This window comes from Salmo salar, chromosome ssa04 (genome assembly GCF_905237065.1).
Source record: "Salmo salar chromosome ssa04, Ssal_v3.1, whole genome shotgun sequence".
NCBI classification, from domain to species: domain Eukaryota; kingdom Metazoa; phylum Chordata; class Actinopteri; order Salmoniformes; family Salmonidae; genus Salmo; species Salmo salar.
The window spans coordinates 13843045-13862388 of NC_059445.1; the positions used below are offsets into that span (position 1 = coordinate 13843045).

Consider the following 19344-nt stretch of genomic DNA (forward strand, 5'->3'; position numbering starts at 1 on the left):
CCCTCCCAGTTATTTTTCTGAGACATCGGAGCCTAGAAAACCCCCCAAAGTCTTCATCCCATCTCTGCCCCACTGAAGCCCCCCTGGTAACCGTGGATCAGACCCCATCTGAAGCCCCCCTGGTAACCGTTGAGCAGACCCCATCGCCCCCCTGGTAACCGTGGAGCAGACCCCATCTGAAGCCCCCCTGGTAACCGTGGAGCGGACCCCATCTGAAGCCCCCGGTAACTGTGGAGCAGACCCCATCTGAAGCTGACCTGGTAACCGTGGAGCGGACCCCATCTGAAGCCCCCATGTAACCGTGGAGCGGACCCCATCTGAAGCCCCCCTGGTAACCGTGGAGCGGACCCCATCTGAAGCCCCCCTGGTAACCGTGGAGCGGACCCCATCTGAAGCCCCCTGGTAACCGTGGAGCAGACCCCATCTGAAGCCCCCTGGTAACCGTGGAGCAGACCCCATCTGAAGCCCCCTGGTAACCGTGGAGCGGACCCCATCTGAAGCCCCCTGGTAACCGTGGAGCGGACCCCATCTGAAGCCCCCCTGGTAACCGTGGAGCAGACCCCATCTGAAGCCCCCCTGGTAACCGTGGAGCAGACCCCATCTGAAGCCCCCCTGGTAACCGTGGAGCAGACCCCATCTGAAGCCCCCTGGTAACCGTGGAGCGGACCCCATCTGAAGCCCCCCTGGTAACCGTGGAGCGGACCCCATCTGAAGCCCCCCTGGTAACCCTGAAATTGGGCATCCCTGCCTGATGTCCCTTTGGACGGGGATGGGGCAACTCAACCCACCCCCCACCTTCACCATACACGAGGCCCCAGCATACAGTAAATTCATCCAACACAAAAAAACATCCCCAAACCCAAAGGCTTTCATTGTTTTAAACAAGTACTGGTGGTCCACATGATCAAAAGCCTTCCCCTGATCCAAAGAAAGTAAACCCACATTCACGTCAGACAGTTTACAAATGTCTAAAACATCTCTTATTAGAAACAAGTTGTCAACAATAGAGCAATCAGGTACACAGTAGGACTGGTCCTTGTGGACCAACAATCCCAGATACTCTTTCAACCTGTTTGAGACATTTAGAAACAATTTCATATTCTGCGCACAGCAAAGCAACAGGTCTCCAATTTTTTTATGAGAGCCAAATCTCCCTTTTTTGGCAACAGTGAAAGCACCGCACGTTGACAGGATACAGGAAGAGAACCCTCATGAAAAGATTCACAAACCACTTCATAAAAATCCTCCCCAATAGACCCCCAAAACTGCTTGTAAAACTCAGATGGTAAACCATCGATGCCAGGGGCTCGGCCTGATGAGAGCTGTGTAACTGCTGTGGACAGCTCCTGCAGTGTAATGTCAGAGTCCAATGCGACTCTCTGCTCAGGTCCCAATTGAGGAAGACCGTGTAGCATCTGTTCAGTACACAGAGAGTCACAATCCTCCGCCTTAGAGGGCAGAGTAGAAATCCACGGCATGTTGATGCATTTCACTGTCATCCGCGGTCACCTTCCCATCAGGGGGACGAAGGCAGACCATCTGTTTACGTTGCAGTGTCGACTGTCCTAGGTTAAAAAATAAAGCACTAGGAGCATCCATATCCTTGAGGGAAGCGAAACGAGACCTAATCAAGGCACCCTTCACTCTCATGCAGAAACAACCTCAGTTAATGTCTCTTGTCCTGTAAGTTCATGACTAGTCCAGGGTCGTTCTGAGTGAGCAGCTTCAATTCAATAGATTTGATGTCCTGTTCAAGTGCCTTGATAATCTCTTTGACTTCAATTCGAGACAGAGCAGTTTACTGTTGACAAAATAATCGTATTTGGGCCTTCCCAACCTCCCACCATTGTCTCAAGGACTCAAAATTCCCTTTTGTAACCCTCCATTTTTCCCAAAACAACAAAAACCTTTCACAAAACATGACATCATGTAACAACTTAACATTATAATACCAGTAAGGTGATGACCTTCGTGGACAGGACAAGTGAACATCAACAGTAACAATATGGTGATCAGAGAAACCCACAGGAGTAATATCACACCTTCCAACCCTACTACAGTAGAGATCAGATACATACAACCTGTCTAACCTTCCAACCCTACTACAGTAGTGATCAGATACATACAACCTGTCTAACCTTCCAACCCTACTACAGTAGTGATCAGATACATACAACCTGTCTAACCTTGCAACCCTACTACAGTAGAGATCAGATACATACAACCTGTCTAACCTTCCAACCCTACTACAGTAGAGATCAGATACATACAACCTGTCTAACCTTCCAACCCTACTACAGTAGAGATCAGATACATACAACCTGTCTAACCTTCCAACCCTACTACAGTAGAGATCAGATACATACAACCTATCTAACCTTCCAACCCTACTACAGTAGAGATCAGATACATACAACCTGTCTAACCTTCCAACCCTACTACAGTAGTGATCAGATACATACAACCTGTCTAACCTTCCAACCCTACTACAGTAGTGATCAGAGACATACAACCTGTCTAACCTTCCAACCCTACTACAGTAGAGATCAGATACATACAACCTGTCTAACCTTCCAACCCTACTACAGTAGAGATCAGATACATACAACCTGTCTAACCTTCCAACCCTACTACAGTAGAGATCAGATACATACAACCTGTCTAACCTTCCAACCCTACTACAGTAGAGATCAGATACATACAACCTGTCTAACCTTCCAACCCTACTACAGTAGAGATCAGATACATACAACCTGTCTAACCTTCCAACCCTACTACAGTAGTGATCAGATACATACAACCTGTCTAACCTTCCAACCCTACTACAGTAGAGATCAGATACATACAACCTGTCTAACCTTCCAACCCTACTACAGTAGTGATCAGATACATACAACCTGTCTAACCTTCCAACCCTACTACAGTAGAGATCAGATACATACAACCTGTCTAACCTTCCAACCCTACTACAGTAGTGATCAGATACCTACAACCTGTCTAACCTTCCAACCCTACTACAGTAGAGATCAGATACATACAACCTGTCTAACCTTCCAACCCTACTACAGTAGTGATCAGATACATACAACCTGTCTAACCTTCCAACCCTACTACAGTAGAGATCAGATACATACAACCTGTCTAACCTTCCAACCCTACTACAGTAGAGATCAGATACATACAACCTGTCTAACCTTCCAACCCTACTACAGTAGTGATCAGATACATATAACCTGTCTAACCTTCCAACCCTACTACAGTAGAGATCAGATACATACAACCTGTCTAACCTTCCAACCCTACTACAGTAGTGATCAGATACATATAACCTGTCTAACCTTCCAACCCTACTACAGTAGAGATCAGATACATATAACCTGTCTAACCTTCCAACCCTACTACAGTAGAGATCAGATACATACAACCTGTCTAACCTTCCAACCCTACTACAGTAGTGATCAGATACATATAACCTGTCTAACCTTCCAACCCTACTACAGTAGAGATCAGATGCATACAACCTGTCTAACCTTGCTGCACTGACACAACCTTCATTAACTTGTAGCCATGTGTACTGCCTAACTTTTGTATTCCTTACTCTCCACACATCAGAAAGCTCAAACTCAGTTAATAGACCAGACAGGTGAGGTGGCTGACCGCAGGTGAGGTTCTTCAGCGGTGCGATCAACAGTAAAATCCACTGTACAGTTCCAGTCCCCCCCTAAAACCATACACCCCTCTTGGTCACACCGTCTTAAGGTTTCCTTTATTTTATCAAAACCAACAATACGCTCTGTTCCCTCATTAGGAGCATAAACATTACAACAACAACAAAAAAACATATCCACCTTGACCAATAAAACCCGACCCTTGACAATCTCTGTTGTAGATACCACAGTCACCCCTAAGCCTGAGGAAAACTAAATGGCTACCCCAGCACTGAAATTAGTACCATGACTGAGTATATGCTGCCCCTCCCACCACATACCCCAGTCAACCTTATTTTCCTCATCACTATGTGTCTCCTGTAGAAAAACTACATTAAGCCTTTTCTGTTTTATTACTTCTAATACCCAAGACCTCTTCTTCCTGTCCCTTTCCCCATTAATATTGAGAGAACCTACCCTTAGTACCTCCATATAGAAAAGAGAAAGGAAAAGCAGAAGAAACCACAGAGAAACCAAAGAGAAAAGACACCCTATGAAGCATGATCATCATCATTTAAATTCTCTTAACCTGACCATGTTCCCCATCCCCTTTTGCTGATGCAACAGCAGTAACAAATTTCCTCAAGCGAAACCGCTTCTTCTCACTTAACTGGTCTAACCTCACCGTCTTCTGTAACATCACAGCTGACCTCACAAACTTATCAACATCAAAATAATCTGCCAATTTGACAGATTTCCCTAAAGTCTGATCCAGGAACCGATTTACCTCCTCTAGATCGTAAATTGAGTTCTCACCAGCTGCTATCATATATCCTTCTCCTCCTCAACTGAGGCCACAGACCCGACTCCCCTCTACCACATCCCTCTCAACACTCCCCACTTGCACCCCATCACACGTACCAGGCATCTCCTCCACTACCTGGGAGACTTGCCCCACCTGAACCCTATTACTCATAGTAGGCATCTCCTCAACTACCTGGGAGCCTAGCTCCACCTGAACCCTATTACTCATAGTAGGCATCTCCTCAACTACCTGGGAGCCTAGCTCCACCTGAACCCTATTACTCATAGTAGGCATCTCCTCCACTACCTGGGAGCCTAGCTCCACCTGAACCCTATTACTCATAGTGGGTATCTCCTCCACTACCTGGGAGCCTAGCTCCACCTGAACCCTATTACTCATAGTGAGCATCTCCTCCACTGCCTGTGAGCATCTCCTCCCTACATCAGTGGGCCCAGGCGTTACGAGGACCACCTCTCCCTACATCAGTGGGCCCAGGCGTTACGAGGACCACCTCTCCCTACATCCGTGGGCCCAGGCGTTACGAGGACCACCTGCGCCCCTCCCTCTGCCTTCTCCCTTTTTGGGCAAGCATGTCGCTTATGACCAACACCCCCACACTCAAAACACCGTTGACTACCCATACTAGCATAAGCCATATACAGTCTATTGTCATACTTGACTTTAAACGATAACTACAAAGTCTGCTCCGTTGAGTCCAAAAACATAAACACCTGTCGCCAAACGACAACCTGTTTCAACGCCGGGTGTTTGAAAAGACATAACCTGTTTCAACGCCGGGTGTTTGAAAAGACATAACCTGTTTCAACGCCGGGTGTTTGAAAAGACATAACCTGTTTCAACGCCGGGTGTTTGCAACACAACGGGACAACCTTAATTGAACTTGCAAACTTCCCAAACCGCAATAACTCACGCTCCAATAGCTCATTGGGAATAAACGGCGGTACATTAGAAATCGTTACCCTTGTTGACGGAGAAAAAAGCGGCGTAAGTTGAATAAAAATTCCTTTAAGAAGTACGCCTTGCTCAACCATACGATCAACAAGGCGCTCTTCTTTAAGAAAAACCACCACCGCTTTATTCATCCGTGACGCATAAGCAACATTCTCATATCCTACCTTTACTCCTACGGCGACCAGAAACTCCTCCACCGTGACAGCAGCATAAGTAACACACCTAAAGCCGTGCCGAAGTGACAGCATCCCCATTTGGGCTGCCATCCCCGCCAAAATCAGGGTAATTTCGATACGAAAAACAAAATACTTAATTCTACCACAAAATAATACAAATAACCTTAAAACCTGTTGGGGCTCGGGGGCAGTATTGAGACATTTTGAAAAAAATATGTGCCCATTTTTAACTGCCTCCTACACCAACTCAGAAGCTAGGATATGCATATTATTAACATATTAACATTCGGATAGAAAACACTCTGAATTTTCTAAAACAGTTTGAATGGTGTCTGTAAGTATAACAAAACTCATATTGCAGGCAAAAACCTGTGAAAAATAGATCCAAAAAAATGTGAATTTTGTGACTGTACTATTTAGTGTCATTGTTTTATAGATACCATAGTGAGAAAGGATTCATTTCGCAACACCTACGGCTTCCACTAGATGTCAACGATCTTTATAAAGTTGTTTGAAGCGTCTATGATAAACAGAGAGCAAATTAGAATCCAAGGAAGTTGACATGTCATCACTTCATTTTTTTGCGCCTGCGCATAAATCTGAGAAACGTGAGTTTGTCATCATTTTTTATCTAGACATAGGATAGGTTTTGTGAAAATATTACTGATGTTTAACGTTAAAAATGGACCAAAATATTAATGCTAAACAACATTTGACATGTTTGAACGAACATAAATAGATTATTTACTAGGTTTTTTTAGCTTTTCGGCGTGATTTTACCAGCCCCACACCACGTTTTGTGGGAGCATAATGAACGCTAAGTACTTGGTGTTATTTGGACATAAATTATGAACTTTGTCAAAAGAAACCACATTTGTTCCGGACCTGGAATGCCTTCCGGACCTGGGATCCTGCCTTCTGATGGAGATAATCAAAGGTAAGGGGGTATTTACAATGTTATTATCGATTTTAGATGATGCTAACTGTATAGCATAGCCTGTTGTTCTTAGCATAGCACCCCGTTTATTGCAAAATGTGATTTCCCAGTAAAGTTATTTTGAGATCTGGCCATTCGGTAGCAATTACGAGATGATAATATATTATTCTTTGAATGACAATATTATAATTTACCAATGTTTTCGAATAGTAATTTTGTTATGTTCACCGGAAGCATTTCAGAGAAGAAAAAATCTGAATTTCACGCTACTGTAAAATGCTGTTTTTGGATATAAATATGAACTTGATGGAACAAAAAATGCATGTATTGTATAACATAATATCCTAGGAGTGTCATCTGATGGAGATTGACAAAAGTTAGTGCATAATTCAAGCTGGTTTCTGCTTTTGGTGACGCCTGACCTTGAATTGAAAATGGATGTTTGTACTTTTGTGGCTATGTACTGTCCTAACATAATCTAACTTTATGCTTTTGCCGTAAAGCCTCTTTGAAAATCGAACAATGTGGTTAGATTAAGGAGATGTTTATCATTTAAATTGTGTAAAATAGTTGATTGTTTGAGAAATTGAAATTATTAGATTTTTGATGTTTTGAATTTCCAGCCTTGTTAGCAATCCCGGCTCGGGGTTCATTGCTAACCTGTAGCCCCAACAGGTTAATCATGCACAGAAGAAAACAAAGAATGCCACCAAGAAAGAGAACACCTAACACATCTAACTCTTCCCAGCATGCACACAGAGAGACCGAGAGAGACCGAGAGAGAGACCGAGAGACAGAGAGAGACCGAGAGAGAGACCGAGAGACAGAGAGAGACCGAGAGACAGAGACCGAGAGAGAGAGACCGAGAAAGAGAGACCGAGAGAGAGAGACCGAGAGAGAGAGACCGAGAGAGAGAGACCGAGAGAGAGAGACCGAGAGAGAGACCGAGAGAGAGACCGAGAGAGAGACCGAGAGAGAGACCGAGAGAGAGACAGAGAGAGACCGAGAGAGAGACAGAGAGAGACCGAGAGACCGAGAGAGACCGAGAGAGAGACCGAGAGAGAGACCGAGAGAGAGACCGAGAGACCGAGAGACCGAGAGAGAGACCGAGAGACCGAGAGAGAGACCGAGAGACCGAGAGAGAGACCGAGAGAGAGACCGAGAGAGAGAGACCGAGAGACCGAGAGAGAGAGACCGAGAGACCGAGAGAGACCGAGAGAGAGAGACAGAGACCGAGAGAGAGAGACCGAGAGAGACAGAGACAGAGACAGAGAGAGACCGAGAGACCGAGAGACCGAGAGACCGAGAGAGAGAGAGACCGAGAGAGAGAGACCGAGAGAGACAGAGACAGAGAGAGACCGAGAGAGAGACCGAGAGAGAGAGAGACCGAGAGACCGAGAGACCGAGAGAGAGAGAGACCGAGAGAGAGAGACCGAGAGAGAGAGAGACCGAGAGACCGAGAGAGAGACCGGGAGAGAGACCGAGAGAGACCGAGAGAGACCGAGAGAGACCGAGAGACCGAGACCGAGAGAGACCGAGAGAGACCGAGACCGAGAGAGAGAGAGAGACCGAGAGAGACCGAGAGACCGAGAGAGACCGAGAGAGACCGAGAGAGACCGAGAGACCGAGAGACCGAGAGAGAGACCGAGAGACCGAGAGAGAGAGAGACCGAGAGAGAGAGAGAGACCGAGAGAGACCGAGAGAGACCGAGAGAGACCGAGAGACCGAGAGACCGAGAGAGAGACCGAGAGACCGAGAGAGAGAGAGAGACCGAGAGAGAGAGAGAGACCGAGAGAGAGAGAGAGACCGAGAGAGAGAGAGAGACCGAGAGAGAGAGAGAGACCGAGAGAGAGACCGAGAGAGAGACCGAGAGAGAGACCGAGAGAGAGACCGAGAGAGAGAGAGACCGAGAGAGAGAGACCGAGAGAGAGAGACCGAGAGAGAGAGACCGAGAGAGAGAGACCGAGAGAGAGAGACCGAGAGAGAGAGAGACCGAGAGAGAGAGACCGAGAGAGAGAGAGACCGAGAGAGAGAGAGACCGAGAGAGAGAGAGACCGAGAGAGAGAGAGACCGAGAGAGAGAGAGACCGAGAGAGAGAGAGACCGAGAGAGAGAGAGACCGAGAGAGAGAGAGACCGAGAGAGAGACCGAGAGAGAGACCGAGACCGAGAGAGAGACCGAGACCGAGAGAGAGAGAGAGACCGACCGACCGAGACAGACTTTCTCCTTTACTGTGATAAATATTCCTCACAAAGAGATTCCTTATTCACAGAAATGACTACATTTATTCAAAATTTGAACTTATTAAACCCAGAGGAAAAACTAAAAATACTCATGGGCGAAGGAGCAATGGCTCCTCTTGCAGCCAAATATGTATTTGCCTGCCATAGCCTGAGGGACACTGAATAATAACATCTGCATAGTAAGCAATAACTTACTTATTATTACTATTATTGTTATTACTATTATTATTGTTGTTTATCATTCCAAATAGTAGTGGTGTGGGTGGTAATGGTAATGATGATAGTAGTTGTAGTGCTGATGTAATGGTGAAGATGACCGTTATTTAGTTATAAGTTAGTTATAGATTCATTTTCCATATTTAGATTTTTTTATTTATTACATTCTACCATTTTACTATTATTTTACTACTATTTTAGTTATTATTTTTATATTTAATTTTGTATTATTATTTACTGCCATTTTATATTATTATTTGTTATTGTATTACAATGTATATTGTATACATTGTTGCTTTGGCAATATTGACAATGTTTTTCATGCCAATAAAGCAGCTTGAATTTGAGAGAGAGAGAGAGAGAGACCTTTTTTCCCAAATTTTAATGAGAGTGACAGAGAGAGAGAGAGACCGAGAGACAGAGAGACAGAGAGACCGAGAGAGACAGAGAGAGACCGAGAGACAGAGAGAGACCGAGAGACAGAGAGAGACCGAGAGACAGAGAGAGACCGAGAGACAGAGAGAGACCGAGAGACAGAGAGAGACCGAGAGACAGAGAGAGACCGAGAGACAGAGAGAGACCGAGAGACAGAGAGAGACCGAGAGACACCGAGCGACCCAGAGACCGAGAGAGAGAGCGACCGAGAGAGAGAGCGACCGAGCGACCGAGAGAGAGAGCGACCGAGAGAGAGAGCGACCGAGAGAGAGAGCGACCGAGAGAGAGAGAGACCGAGAGACAGAGAGAGACCGAGCGACCGAGAGAGAGAGCGACCGAGCGACCGAGAGAGAGCGACCGAGCGACCGAGAGAGAGAGCGACCGAGCGAGAGAGCGATCGAGCGAGAGAGCGACCGAGAGAGAGAGCGACCGAGAGAGAGAGCGACCGAGAGAGAGACGACCGCGCGACCGAGAGCGACCGAGAGAGAGAGACCGAGAGAGAGAGACCGAGAGACCGAGCGACCGAGAGAGAGAGCGACCGAGCGACCGAGAGAGAGAGCGACCGAGCGACCGAGAGAGAGAGCGACCGAGCGACCGAGAGAGAGAGCGACCGAGAGAGAGCGACCGAGAGAGAGCGACCGAGCGAGAGAGCGACCGAGCGACCGAGAGAGCGACCGAGCGACCGAGAGAGCGACCGAGAGAGAGAGCGACCGAGAGAGAGAGCGACCGAGAGAGAGCGACCGAGAGAGAGAGCGACCGAGAGAGAGAGAGCGACCGAGAGAGAGAGAGCGACCGAGCGACCGAGAGAGAGAGAGCGACCGAGAGAGAGAGCGACCGAGAGAGAGAGCGACCGAGCGACCGAGAGAGAGAGCGACCGAGCGACCGAGAGAGAGAGCGACCGAGAGAGAGAGCGACCGAGCGACCGAGAGAGAGAGCGACCGAGAGAGAGAGCGACCGAGCGACCGAGAGAGAGAGCGACCGAGCGACCGAGAGAGAGAGCGACCGAGCGACCGAGAGAGAGAGCGACCGAGCGACCGAGAGAGAGAGCGACCGAGAGAGAGAGCGACCGAGCGACCGAGAGAGAGAGCGACCGAGCGACCGAGAGAGAGAGCGACGAGAGAGAGAGCGACCGAGAGAGAGAGCGACCGAGCGACCGAGAGAGCGACCGAGAGAGAGAGCGACCGAGAGAGAGCGACCGAGAGAGAGAGCGACCGAGATAGAGAGCGACAAAGAGAGAGAGCGACCGAGCGACCGAGAGAGAGAGCGACCGAGCGAGAGAGCGACCGAGCGACCGAGAGAGACCGAGCGACCGAGAGAGACCGAGAGAGAGAGAGAGACCGAGCGACCGAGCGACCGAGAGAGAGCGACCGAGCGACCGAGAGAGAGCGACCGAGCGACCGAGAGAGAGCGACCGAGCGACCGAGAGAGAGCGACCGAGCGACCGAGAGAGAGCGACCGAGCGACCGAGAGAGAGCTACCGGACGACCGAGAGAGAGCGACCGAGAGAGAGCGACCGAGAGAGAGCGACCGAGAGAGAGCGACCGAGAGAGAGCGACCGAGAGAGACCGAGCGAGAGAGAGACCGAGCGAGAGAGAGACCGAGCGAGAGAGAGACCGAGCGAGAGAGAGACCGAGCGAGAGAGAGACCGAGCGAGAGAGAGACCGAGCGAGAGAGAGACCGAGCGAGAGAGACCGAGCGAGAGAGACCGAGCGAGAGAGACCGAGCGAGAGACCGAGAGAGAGACCGACCGCCCGAGAGAGAGAGAGTGACCGCCCGAGAGAGAGAGAGTGACCGCCCGAGAGAGAGAGAGAGAGAGTGACCGCCCGAGAGAGAGAGAGAGAGAGTGACCGCCGAGAGAGAGAGAGAGAGTGACCGCCGAGAGCGAGAGTGACCGCCCGAGAGAGAGAGAGAGAGAGACCGCCCGAGAGAGAGAGAGAGAGACCGCCCGAGAGAGAGAGAGAGAGAGAGAGAGAGAGAGAGAGAGAGTGACCGCCCGAGAGAGAGAGAGAGAGCGAGAGAGAGAGAGTGACCGCCCGAGAGAGAGAGAGAGCGAGAGAGAGAGAGTGACCGCCAGAGAGAGAGAGAGAGAGTGAGTGACCGCCCGAGAGAGAGAGAGAGAGAGAGAGAGAGAGAGTGACCGCCAGAGAGAGAGAGAGAGAGAGAGAGAGTGACCGCCGAGAGAGAGAGAGAGAGAGAGTGACCGCCCGAGAGAGAGAGAGAGAGAGAGAGAGAGGTGACCACCCGAGAGAGAGAGAGTGACCGCCCAGAGAGAGAGAGAGTGACCGCCCGAGAGAGAGAGAGAGAGAGAGTGACCGCCGAGAGAGAGAGAGAGAGAGAGTGACCGCCCGAGAGAGAGAGAGAGAGAGTGACCGCCCGAGAGAGAGAGGACCGCCCGAGAGAGAGAGTGACCGCCGAGAGAGAGAGTGACCGCCCGAGAGAGAGAGAGAGAGAGAGAGAGTGACCGCCCGAGAGAGTGACCGCCAGAGAGAGAGAGAGAGAGGACCGCCCGAGAGAGAGAGAGAGAGTGACCGCCAGAGAGAGAGAGAGAGAGAGAGAGAGAGTGACCGTCCGAGAGAGAGAGAGAGAGAGAGTGACCGCCGAGAGAGAGAGAGAGAGAGAGACCGCCGAGAGAGAGAGAGAGAGAGAGAGTGACCGCCCAGAGAGAGAGAGAGAGGACCGCCCGAGAGAGAGAGAGAGTGACCGCCCGAGAGAGAGAGAGAGAGAGAGTGACCGCCCGAGAGAGAGAGAGAGAGTGACCGCCCGAGAGAGAGAGAGAGACCGCCCGAGAGAGAGAGAGAGAGAGAGAGTGACAGAGAGAGAGAGAGAGAGAGAGAGTGACCGAGAGAGAGAGAGAGAGAGAGAGAGTGACCGCCCGAGAGAGAGAGAGAGAGACCGCCGAGCGAGAGAGAGAGAGAGAGAGAGAGAGGACCGCCCGAGAGAGAGAGAGAGAGAGAGAGTGACCGCCCGAGAGAGAGAGAGAGAGAGAGTGACCGCCAGAGAGAGAGAGAGAGAGTGACCGCCCGAGAGAGAGAGAGAGAGAGAGTGACCGCCGAGAGAGAGAGAGAGAGAGAGAGAGAGAGAGACCGCCGCGAGAGAGAGTGACCGCCGCGAGAGAGAGAGAGAGAGTGACCGCCCGAGAGAGAGAGAGTGACCGCCCGAGAGAGAGAGAGAGAGAGAGTGACCGCCCAGAGAGAGAGAGAGAGAGAGAGTGACCGCCCGAGAGAGAGAGAGAGAGAGAGTGACCGCCCGAGAGAGAGAGAGAGAGAGAGAGACCGCCGCGAGAGAGAGAGAGAGAGAGAGAGAGAGAGAGAGAGAGAGTGACCGCCGAGAGAGAGAGAGAGAGAGAGAGAGAGAGAGAGAGAGTGACCGCCCGAGAGAGAGAGAGAGAGAGAGAGAGAGAGAGAGTGACCGCCGAGAGAGAGAGAGAGAGAGAGAGAGTGACCGCCCGAGAGAGAGAGAGAGAGAGAGAGAGAGAGTGACCGCCCGAGAGAGAGAGAGAGAGAGAGAGAGAGAGAGAGTGACCGCCCGAGAGTGACCGACGAGAGAGAGAGAGACCGCCCGAGAGAGAGAGAGAGAGAGAGTGACCGCCCGAGAGAGAGAGAGAGAGAGAGAGAGAGAGAGAGAGAGTGACCGCCCGAGAGAGAGAGAGAGAGAGAGAGTGACCGCCGAGAGAGAGAGAGAGAGAGTGACAGAGAGAGAGAGAGAGAGTGACAGAGAGAGAGAGAGAGAGAGAGAGAGTGACAGAGAGAGAGAGAGAGAGAGTGACAGAGAGAGAGAGAGAGAGAGTGACAGAGAGAGAGAGAGAGAGAGAGTGACAGAGAGAGAGAGAGTGACCGCCGAGAGAGAGTGACCGCCGAGAGAGAGAGAGAGAGAGAGAGAGAGAGTGACCGCCAGAGAGAGAGAGAGAGAGAGAGAGAGTGACCGCCCGAGAGAGAGAGAGAGAGAGAGAGAGAGAGAGAGTGACCGCCGAGAGAGAGAGAGAGAGAGAGAGAGAGAGAGAGAGAGTGACCGCCCGAGAGAGAGAGAGAGAGAGAGAGAGAGAGAGAGAGAGAGAGAGAGAGTGACCGCCCGAGAGAGAGAGAGAGAGAGAGAGTGACCGCCCGAGAGAGAGAGAGAGAGAGAACCGCCCGAGAGAGAGAGAGAGAGAGAGAGAGTGACCGCCCGAGAGAGAGAGAGAGAGAGAGAGAGAGAGTGACCGCCGAGAGAGAGAGAGAGAGAGAGAGAGAGTGACCGCCGAGAGAGAGAGAGAGAGAGAGAGAGTGACCGCCGGAGAGAGAGAGAGAGAGAGAGAGAGTGACCGCCCGAGAGAGAGAGAGAGAGAGAGAGAGACCGCCGAGAGAGAGAGAGAGAGAGAGAGAGAGAGAGAGAGAGAGTGACCGCCCGAGAGAGAGAGAGAGAGAGAGAGAGAGAGAGACCGCCCGAGAGAGAGAGAGAGAGAGAGAGAGAGAGTGACCGCCCGAGAGAGAGAGAGAGAGAGAGAGTGACCGCCGCAGAGAGAGAGAGAGAGAGAGAGAGAGTGACCGCCGAGAGAGAGAGAGAGAGAGAGAGAGAGAGTGACCGCCCGAGAGAGAGAGAGAGAGAGAGTGACCGAGAGAGAGAGAGAGAGAGAGAGTGACCGCCCGAGAGAGAGAGAGAGAGAGAGAGAGAGTGACCGCCGAGAGAGAGAGAGAGAGAGTGACCGCCGAGAGAGAGAGAGTGACCGCCGGAGAGAGAGAGAGAGAGTGACCGCCCGAGAGAGAGAGAGAGAGAGAGAGAGAGAGTGACCGCCCGAGAGAGAGAGAGAGAGAGAGAGAGAGAGAGAGAGAGAGAGAGAGAGAGAGAGAGTGACCGCCCAGAGAGAGTGACCGCCGAGAGAGAGAGAGAGAGTGACCGCCGAGAGAGAGAGAGAGAGAGTGACCGCCGGAGAGAGAGAGAGAGAGAGAGAGTGACCGCCGAGAGAGAGAGAGAGAGAGAGTGACCGCCGAGAGAGAGAGAGAGAGAGAGAGAAGAGTGACCGCCCGAGAGAGAGAGAGAGAGAGAGAGTGACCGCCGAAGAGAGAGAGAGAGAGAGAGACCGCCCAAGAGAGAGAGAGAGAGAGAGACCGCCGCGAGAGAGAGAGAGAGAGAGAGAGAGAGAGAGTGACCGCCGAGAGAGAGAGAGAGAGAGAGAGAGAGAGAGTGACCGCCCGAGAGAGAGAGAGAGAGAGAGAGAGTGACCGCCCGAGAGAGAGAGAGAGAGAGAGAGTGACCGCCGAGAGAGAGAGAGAGAGAGAGAGAGAGAGTGACCGCCCGAGAGAGAGAGAGAGAGAGTGACCGCCAGAGAGAGAGAGAGAGTGACCGCCCGAGAGAGAGAGAGAGAGAGTGACCGCCCGAGAGAGAGAGAGAGAGACCGCCCGAGAGAGAGAGAGAGAGAGAGAGAGTGACCGCCCGAGAGAGAGAGAGAGAGAGAGAGTGACCGCCAAAGAGAGAGAGAGAGAGAGAGTGACCGCCGAGAGAGAGAGAGAGAGAGAGAGAGTGACCGCCGAGAGAGAGAGTGACCGCCCGAGAGAGAGTGACCGCCCGAGAGAGAGAGTGACCGCCCGAGAGAGAGAGAGACAGACCGAGAGAGAGAGAGAGACAGACCGAGAGAGCGAGAGAGACAGACCGAGAGAGAGAGAGAGAGAGAGAGAGAGAGAGAGAGAGAGAGTGACCGCCCGAGAGAGAGAGAGAGAGAGAGAGAGAGAGAGAGAGAGTGACCGCCGAGAGAGAGAGAGAGAGAGAGAGAGAGAGTGACCGCCGCGAGAGAGAGAGAGAGAGAGAGAGAGTGACCGCCCAGAGAGAGAGAGAGAGAGAGAGAGAGAGTGACCGCCGAGAGAGAGAGAGAGAGAGAGAGAGAGAGAGGTGACCGCCCGAGAGTGACCGCCCGAGAGAGAGAGAGACCGCCCAGAGAGAGAGAGAGAGAGAGTGACCGCCCGAGAGAGAGAGAGAGAGAGAGAGAGAGAGAGAGAGAGAGTGACCGCCGAGAGAGAGAGAGAGAGAGAGAGAGTGACCGCCCGAGAGAGAGAGAGAGAGAGAGTGACAGAGAGAGAGAGAGAGAGAGAGTGACAGAGAGAGAGAGAGAGAGAGAGAGAGAGTGACAGAGAGAGAGAGAGAGAGAGTGACAGAGAGAGAGAGAGAGAGAGTGACAGAGAGAGAGAGAGAGAGAGAGTGACAGAGAGAGAGAGAGTGACCGCCCGAGAGAGAGTGACCGCCCGAGAGAGAGAGAGAGAGAGAGAGAGAGTGACCGCCGAGAGAGAGAGAGAGAGAGAGAGAGAGTGACCGCCCGAGAGAGAGAGAGAGAGAGAGAGAGAGAGTGACCGCCGAGAGAGAGAGAGAGAGAGAGAGAGAGAGAGAGAGTGACCGCCCGAGAGAGAGAGAGAGAGAGAGAGAGAGAGAGAGAGAGAGAGAGAGAGTGACCGCCCGAGAGAGAGAGAGAGCGAGAGAGTGACCGCCGAGAGAGAGAGAGAGAGAGTAACCGCCAGAGAGAGAGAGAGAGAGAGAGAGTGACCGCCCGAGAGAGAGAGAGAGAGAGAGAGAGAGAGTGACCGCCCGAGAGAGAGAGAGAGAGAGAGAGTGACCGCCCGAGAGAGAGAGAGAGAGAGAGAGAGTGACCGCCAGAGAGAGAGAGAGAGAGAGAGAGTGACCGCCCGAGAGAGAGAGAGAGAGAGAGAGAGAGAGAGAGAGTGACCGCCAGAGAGAGAGAGAGAGAGAGAGAGAGAGAGAGAGAGAGAGAGAGAGAGAGAGTGACCGCCCGAGAGAGAGAGAGAGAGAGAGAGTGACCGCCGAGAGAGAGAGAGAGAGAGAGAGAGTGACCGCCCGAGAGAGAGAGAGAGAGAGAGAGAGAGAGAGAGTGACCGCCCGAGAGAGAGAGAGAGAGTGACCGCCGCGAGAGAGAGAGAGAGAGAGAGAGTGACCGCCCGAGAGAGAGAGAGAGAGTGACCGCCCGAGAGAGAGAGAGAGAGTGACCGCCCGAGAGAGAGAGAGAGAGTGACCGCCCGAGAGAGAGACCGCCCGAGAGAGAGAGAGAGAGAGTGACCGCCCGAGAGAGAGAGAGAGAGAGTGACCGCCCAGAGAGAGAGAGAGAGAGAGAGACCGCCCGAGAGAGAGAGAGAGAGAGAGAGAGAGAGAGAGAGAGAGAGAGAGAGAGTGACCGCCGAGAGAGTGACCGCCCGAGAGAGAGTGACCGCCGAGAGAGAGAGAGAGAGTGACCGCCCGAGAGAGAGAGAGAGAGAGAGAGAGTGACCGCCCGAGAGAGAGAGAGAGAGAGAGAGAGTGACCGCCCGAGAGAGAGAGAGAGAGAGAGAGAGTGACCGCCGAGAGAGAGAGAGAGAGAGAGACCGCCCGAGAGAGAGAGAGAGAGAGACCGCCGAGAGAGAGAGAGAGAGAGAGACCGCCCGAGAGAGAGAGAGAGAGAGAGACCGCCAGAGAGAGAGAGAGAGAGAGAGAGAGAGAGAGAGTGACCGCCGGAGAGAGAGAGAGAGAGAGAGAGAGAGTGACCGCCGAGAGAGAGAGAGAGAGAGAGAGAGTGACCGCCCGAGAGAGAGAGAGAGAGAGAGAGAGAGTGACCGCCCGAGAGAGAGAGAGAGAGAGAGAGTGACCGCCCGAGAGAGAGAGAGAGAGAGTGACCGCCCGAGAGAGAGAGAGAGAGTGACCGCCCGAGAGAGAGAGAGAGAGAGTGACCGCCCGAGAGAGAGAGAGAGAGAGAGTGACCGCCCGAGAGAGAGAGAGAGAGACCGCCGCGAGAGAGAGAGAGAGAGAGAGAGTGACCGCCCGAGAGAGAGAGAGTGACCGCCAAGAGAGAGAGAGAGAGAGAGAGTGACCGCCCGAGAGAGAGAGAGAGAGAGAGAGTGACCGCCGAGAGAGAGAGTGACCGCCCGAGAGAGAGAGTGACCGCCCGAGAGAGAGAGTGACCGCCCGAGAGAGAGAGAGACAGACCGAGAGAGAGAGAGAGACAGACCGAGAGAGCGAGAGAGACAGACCGAGAGAGCGAGAGAGACAGACCGAGAGAGAGAGAGAGACAGACCGAGAGAGAGAGAGACAGACCGAGAGAGAGAGAGAGAGACAGACCGAGAGGAAAAAAAGGTAGCACGAAAGTGAAACCGAACGAACGAATAGCACTAGACACCAGCGTGGTAGACCACTATTCTCTCTCTCCCTCCAGACATCTGGTAGCCATCAGCACCGCACACAGGAAGCGGCCACCATGCCGTGCGCCAGGGAGCGGCGCCTTTTTCCTCCGTCAGACTCAGCGCTGCGCTCAGCAGAAACAACAAATCAGCCAGCAGAGGCCAGCCCTCACTGAACACAGCAGAAGCACAGAAGAGGCTCACATTCCTACTGCCACAGCCTGCCAAGAGGAGCCCTGAGCAGGGAGAGGGACAGAGAGTGAGACTGAGGCTGGCTAATGGAGTGGGTTTGAGGCTAGCTCGGTGCATCTTTTATTTTCCTTCCTCTCGCTCTCTCTCTCTCTCTCTCTCTCTCTCTACCGATGGCCTATGAGGAGGTGGAGGGGGTTATTGATTGACATTCTGGAATATCCCAAAATGCACACACACCTTGCTCACTTCGCCTCGGAACTGGTCCTGAACTCCTTCCAGGACGATTTCACATGTGCTTATACACAGGCTCCATACACTCTCAGCTTTAGAGACTTGTTCCCATGACTGCACAAACAATCCAGTGGTCTGGACCATAGAAACAGGATCACTAGAAAAAGCATTCCCATTCAAGTCAATGTTCTGTGATGGGTGGATGGCCTGCAGGTCATATTTGTATTTCTATGGTCTGGTCTCGTGAGCTGCTGGAAGGGGAAGCTAGCTCTGCCTGAGAGGCCAAAGCAAAGGGACCATCTTTGGACATCTGTGTGCTCCTGGGTCCCTGCAACAGCCCCCTCTCTGGAGCAGCAGTAGGACTCAAAGTTGGGTCTGGAAATAGCCTCTCTCTCTGTCATAAGGTCTATTTTTACTAGCCCGATGACTCCAACTGAATTCTTCCGCTGCTCTGTTTGCTACATTATTCAGTCTGAGACCGCCACAAACTACTTCAACGATGGCAACGTCAAAATAAGGGGTGTTGTACAGAACAAAGTAATCAGCGATTGGATCAGCTCTAACCAATCAGAGTATCAAAGCGAATGACAAATGTAAAAAAATTAAAAAACGGCACTTTACCCACGAGCGTACCCGCCCAACCTATCGGTTTCTGAGACCAATCAGAACGGTTAGAATGTTTGCGTCGGGGAAGTAGTAGGTACTCAGATAAATTGCAGAGAAGAAACTAGCATCCGTGGTCGTGGCGTAGCGTTTGGGTAGCCAGGCAATATCTTTACAGCGAGCCATTTGTCCAGCCAGACGTCACTGGACTAGCTTAACATGGAACAATGAATAACGATTTCTAAAGTTGAACTCTGAACCCGTTCATATTATATCATACTGCAAGTTGCATTTGTGTAGCCTGCATTGCATAAATTAGGACCAAATCTGGCTTCATTGTCTGCCCTGGATACAGGCTAGCATTTAAACATATCCAGCCTGGTGCACAACAGCCATGCCAAGAGTCTGGAGTAGGGTCTTATCTGTGCTTCATAAGAACTGGCTCTGGATAGTGTTAGAGTTGGCATATTCAACCATAACGTCATGTGACTGTGGAGCTCTATAACAACCACAGGAGAGTTTCCACAAAAAAAAATAAAGTGTGTAATATATATATGTGTGTGTGTGTGTGTGTGTGTGTGTGCACACAGTGTACAAAACATTAAGGACACCTGCTGTTTCCATGACAGACTGACCAGGTGAAAGTTATGATCCCTTATTGATGTCACTTCAATCAGTGTAGAATGTAGATGAAGGGCAGGAGACAGGTATAAGAAGAATTTTCAAGCCTTGAGACATGGATTGTGTATGTGTGCCATTCAAAGG

The 19344-nt window shown here is 51.5% G+C and overlaps 1 protein-coding gene across 14 annotated transcripts in view; it reads right to left on the reverse strand.

Moving 5' to 3' along the window:
- LOC106602350 (GRB2-associated-binding protein 1) overlaps positions 1-19344 on the reverse strand; it is a 105160-nt gene that overhangs the window by 72117 nt on the left and 13699 nt on the right. For 7 of the 14 annotated variants that reach the window (XM_045716562.1, XM_045716553.1, XM_045716561.1 and 4 more), the window contains exon 1: positions 17983-18135. The exons of the other annotated variants lie outside the window; for them this stretch is intronic. In XM_045716562.1, the coding sequence (XP_045572518.1) occupies positions 17983-18120 (138 nt within the window). In that variant the 5' untranslated portion in view covers positions 18121-18135. Of the gene's footprint in view, positions 1-17982; positions 18136-19344 lie in introns of those variants that run through there. 14 annotated transcript variants of the gene reach the window in all.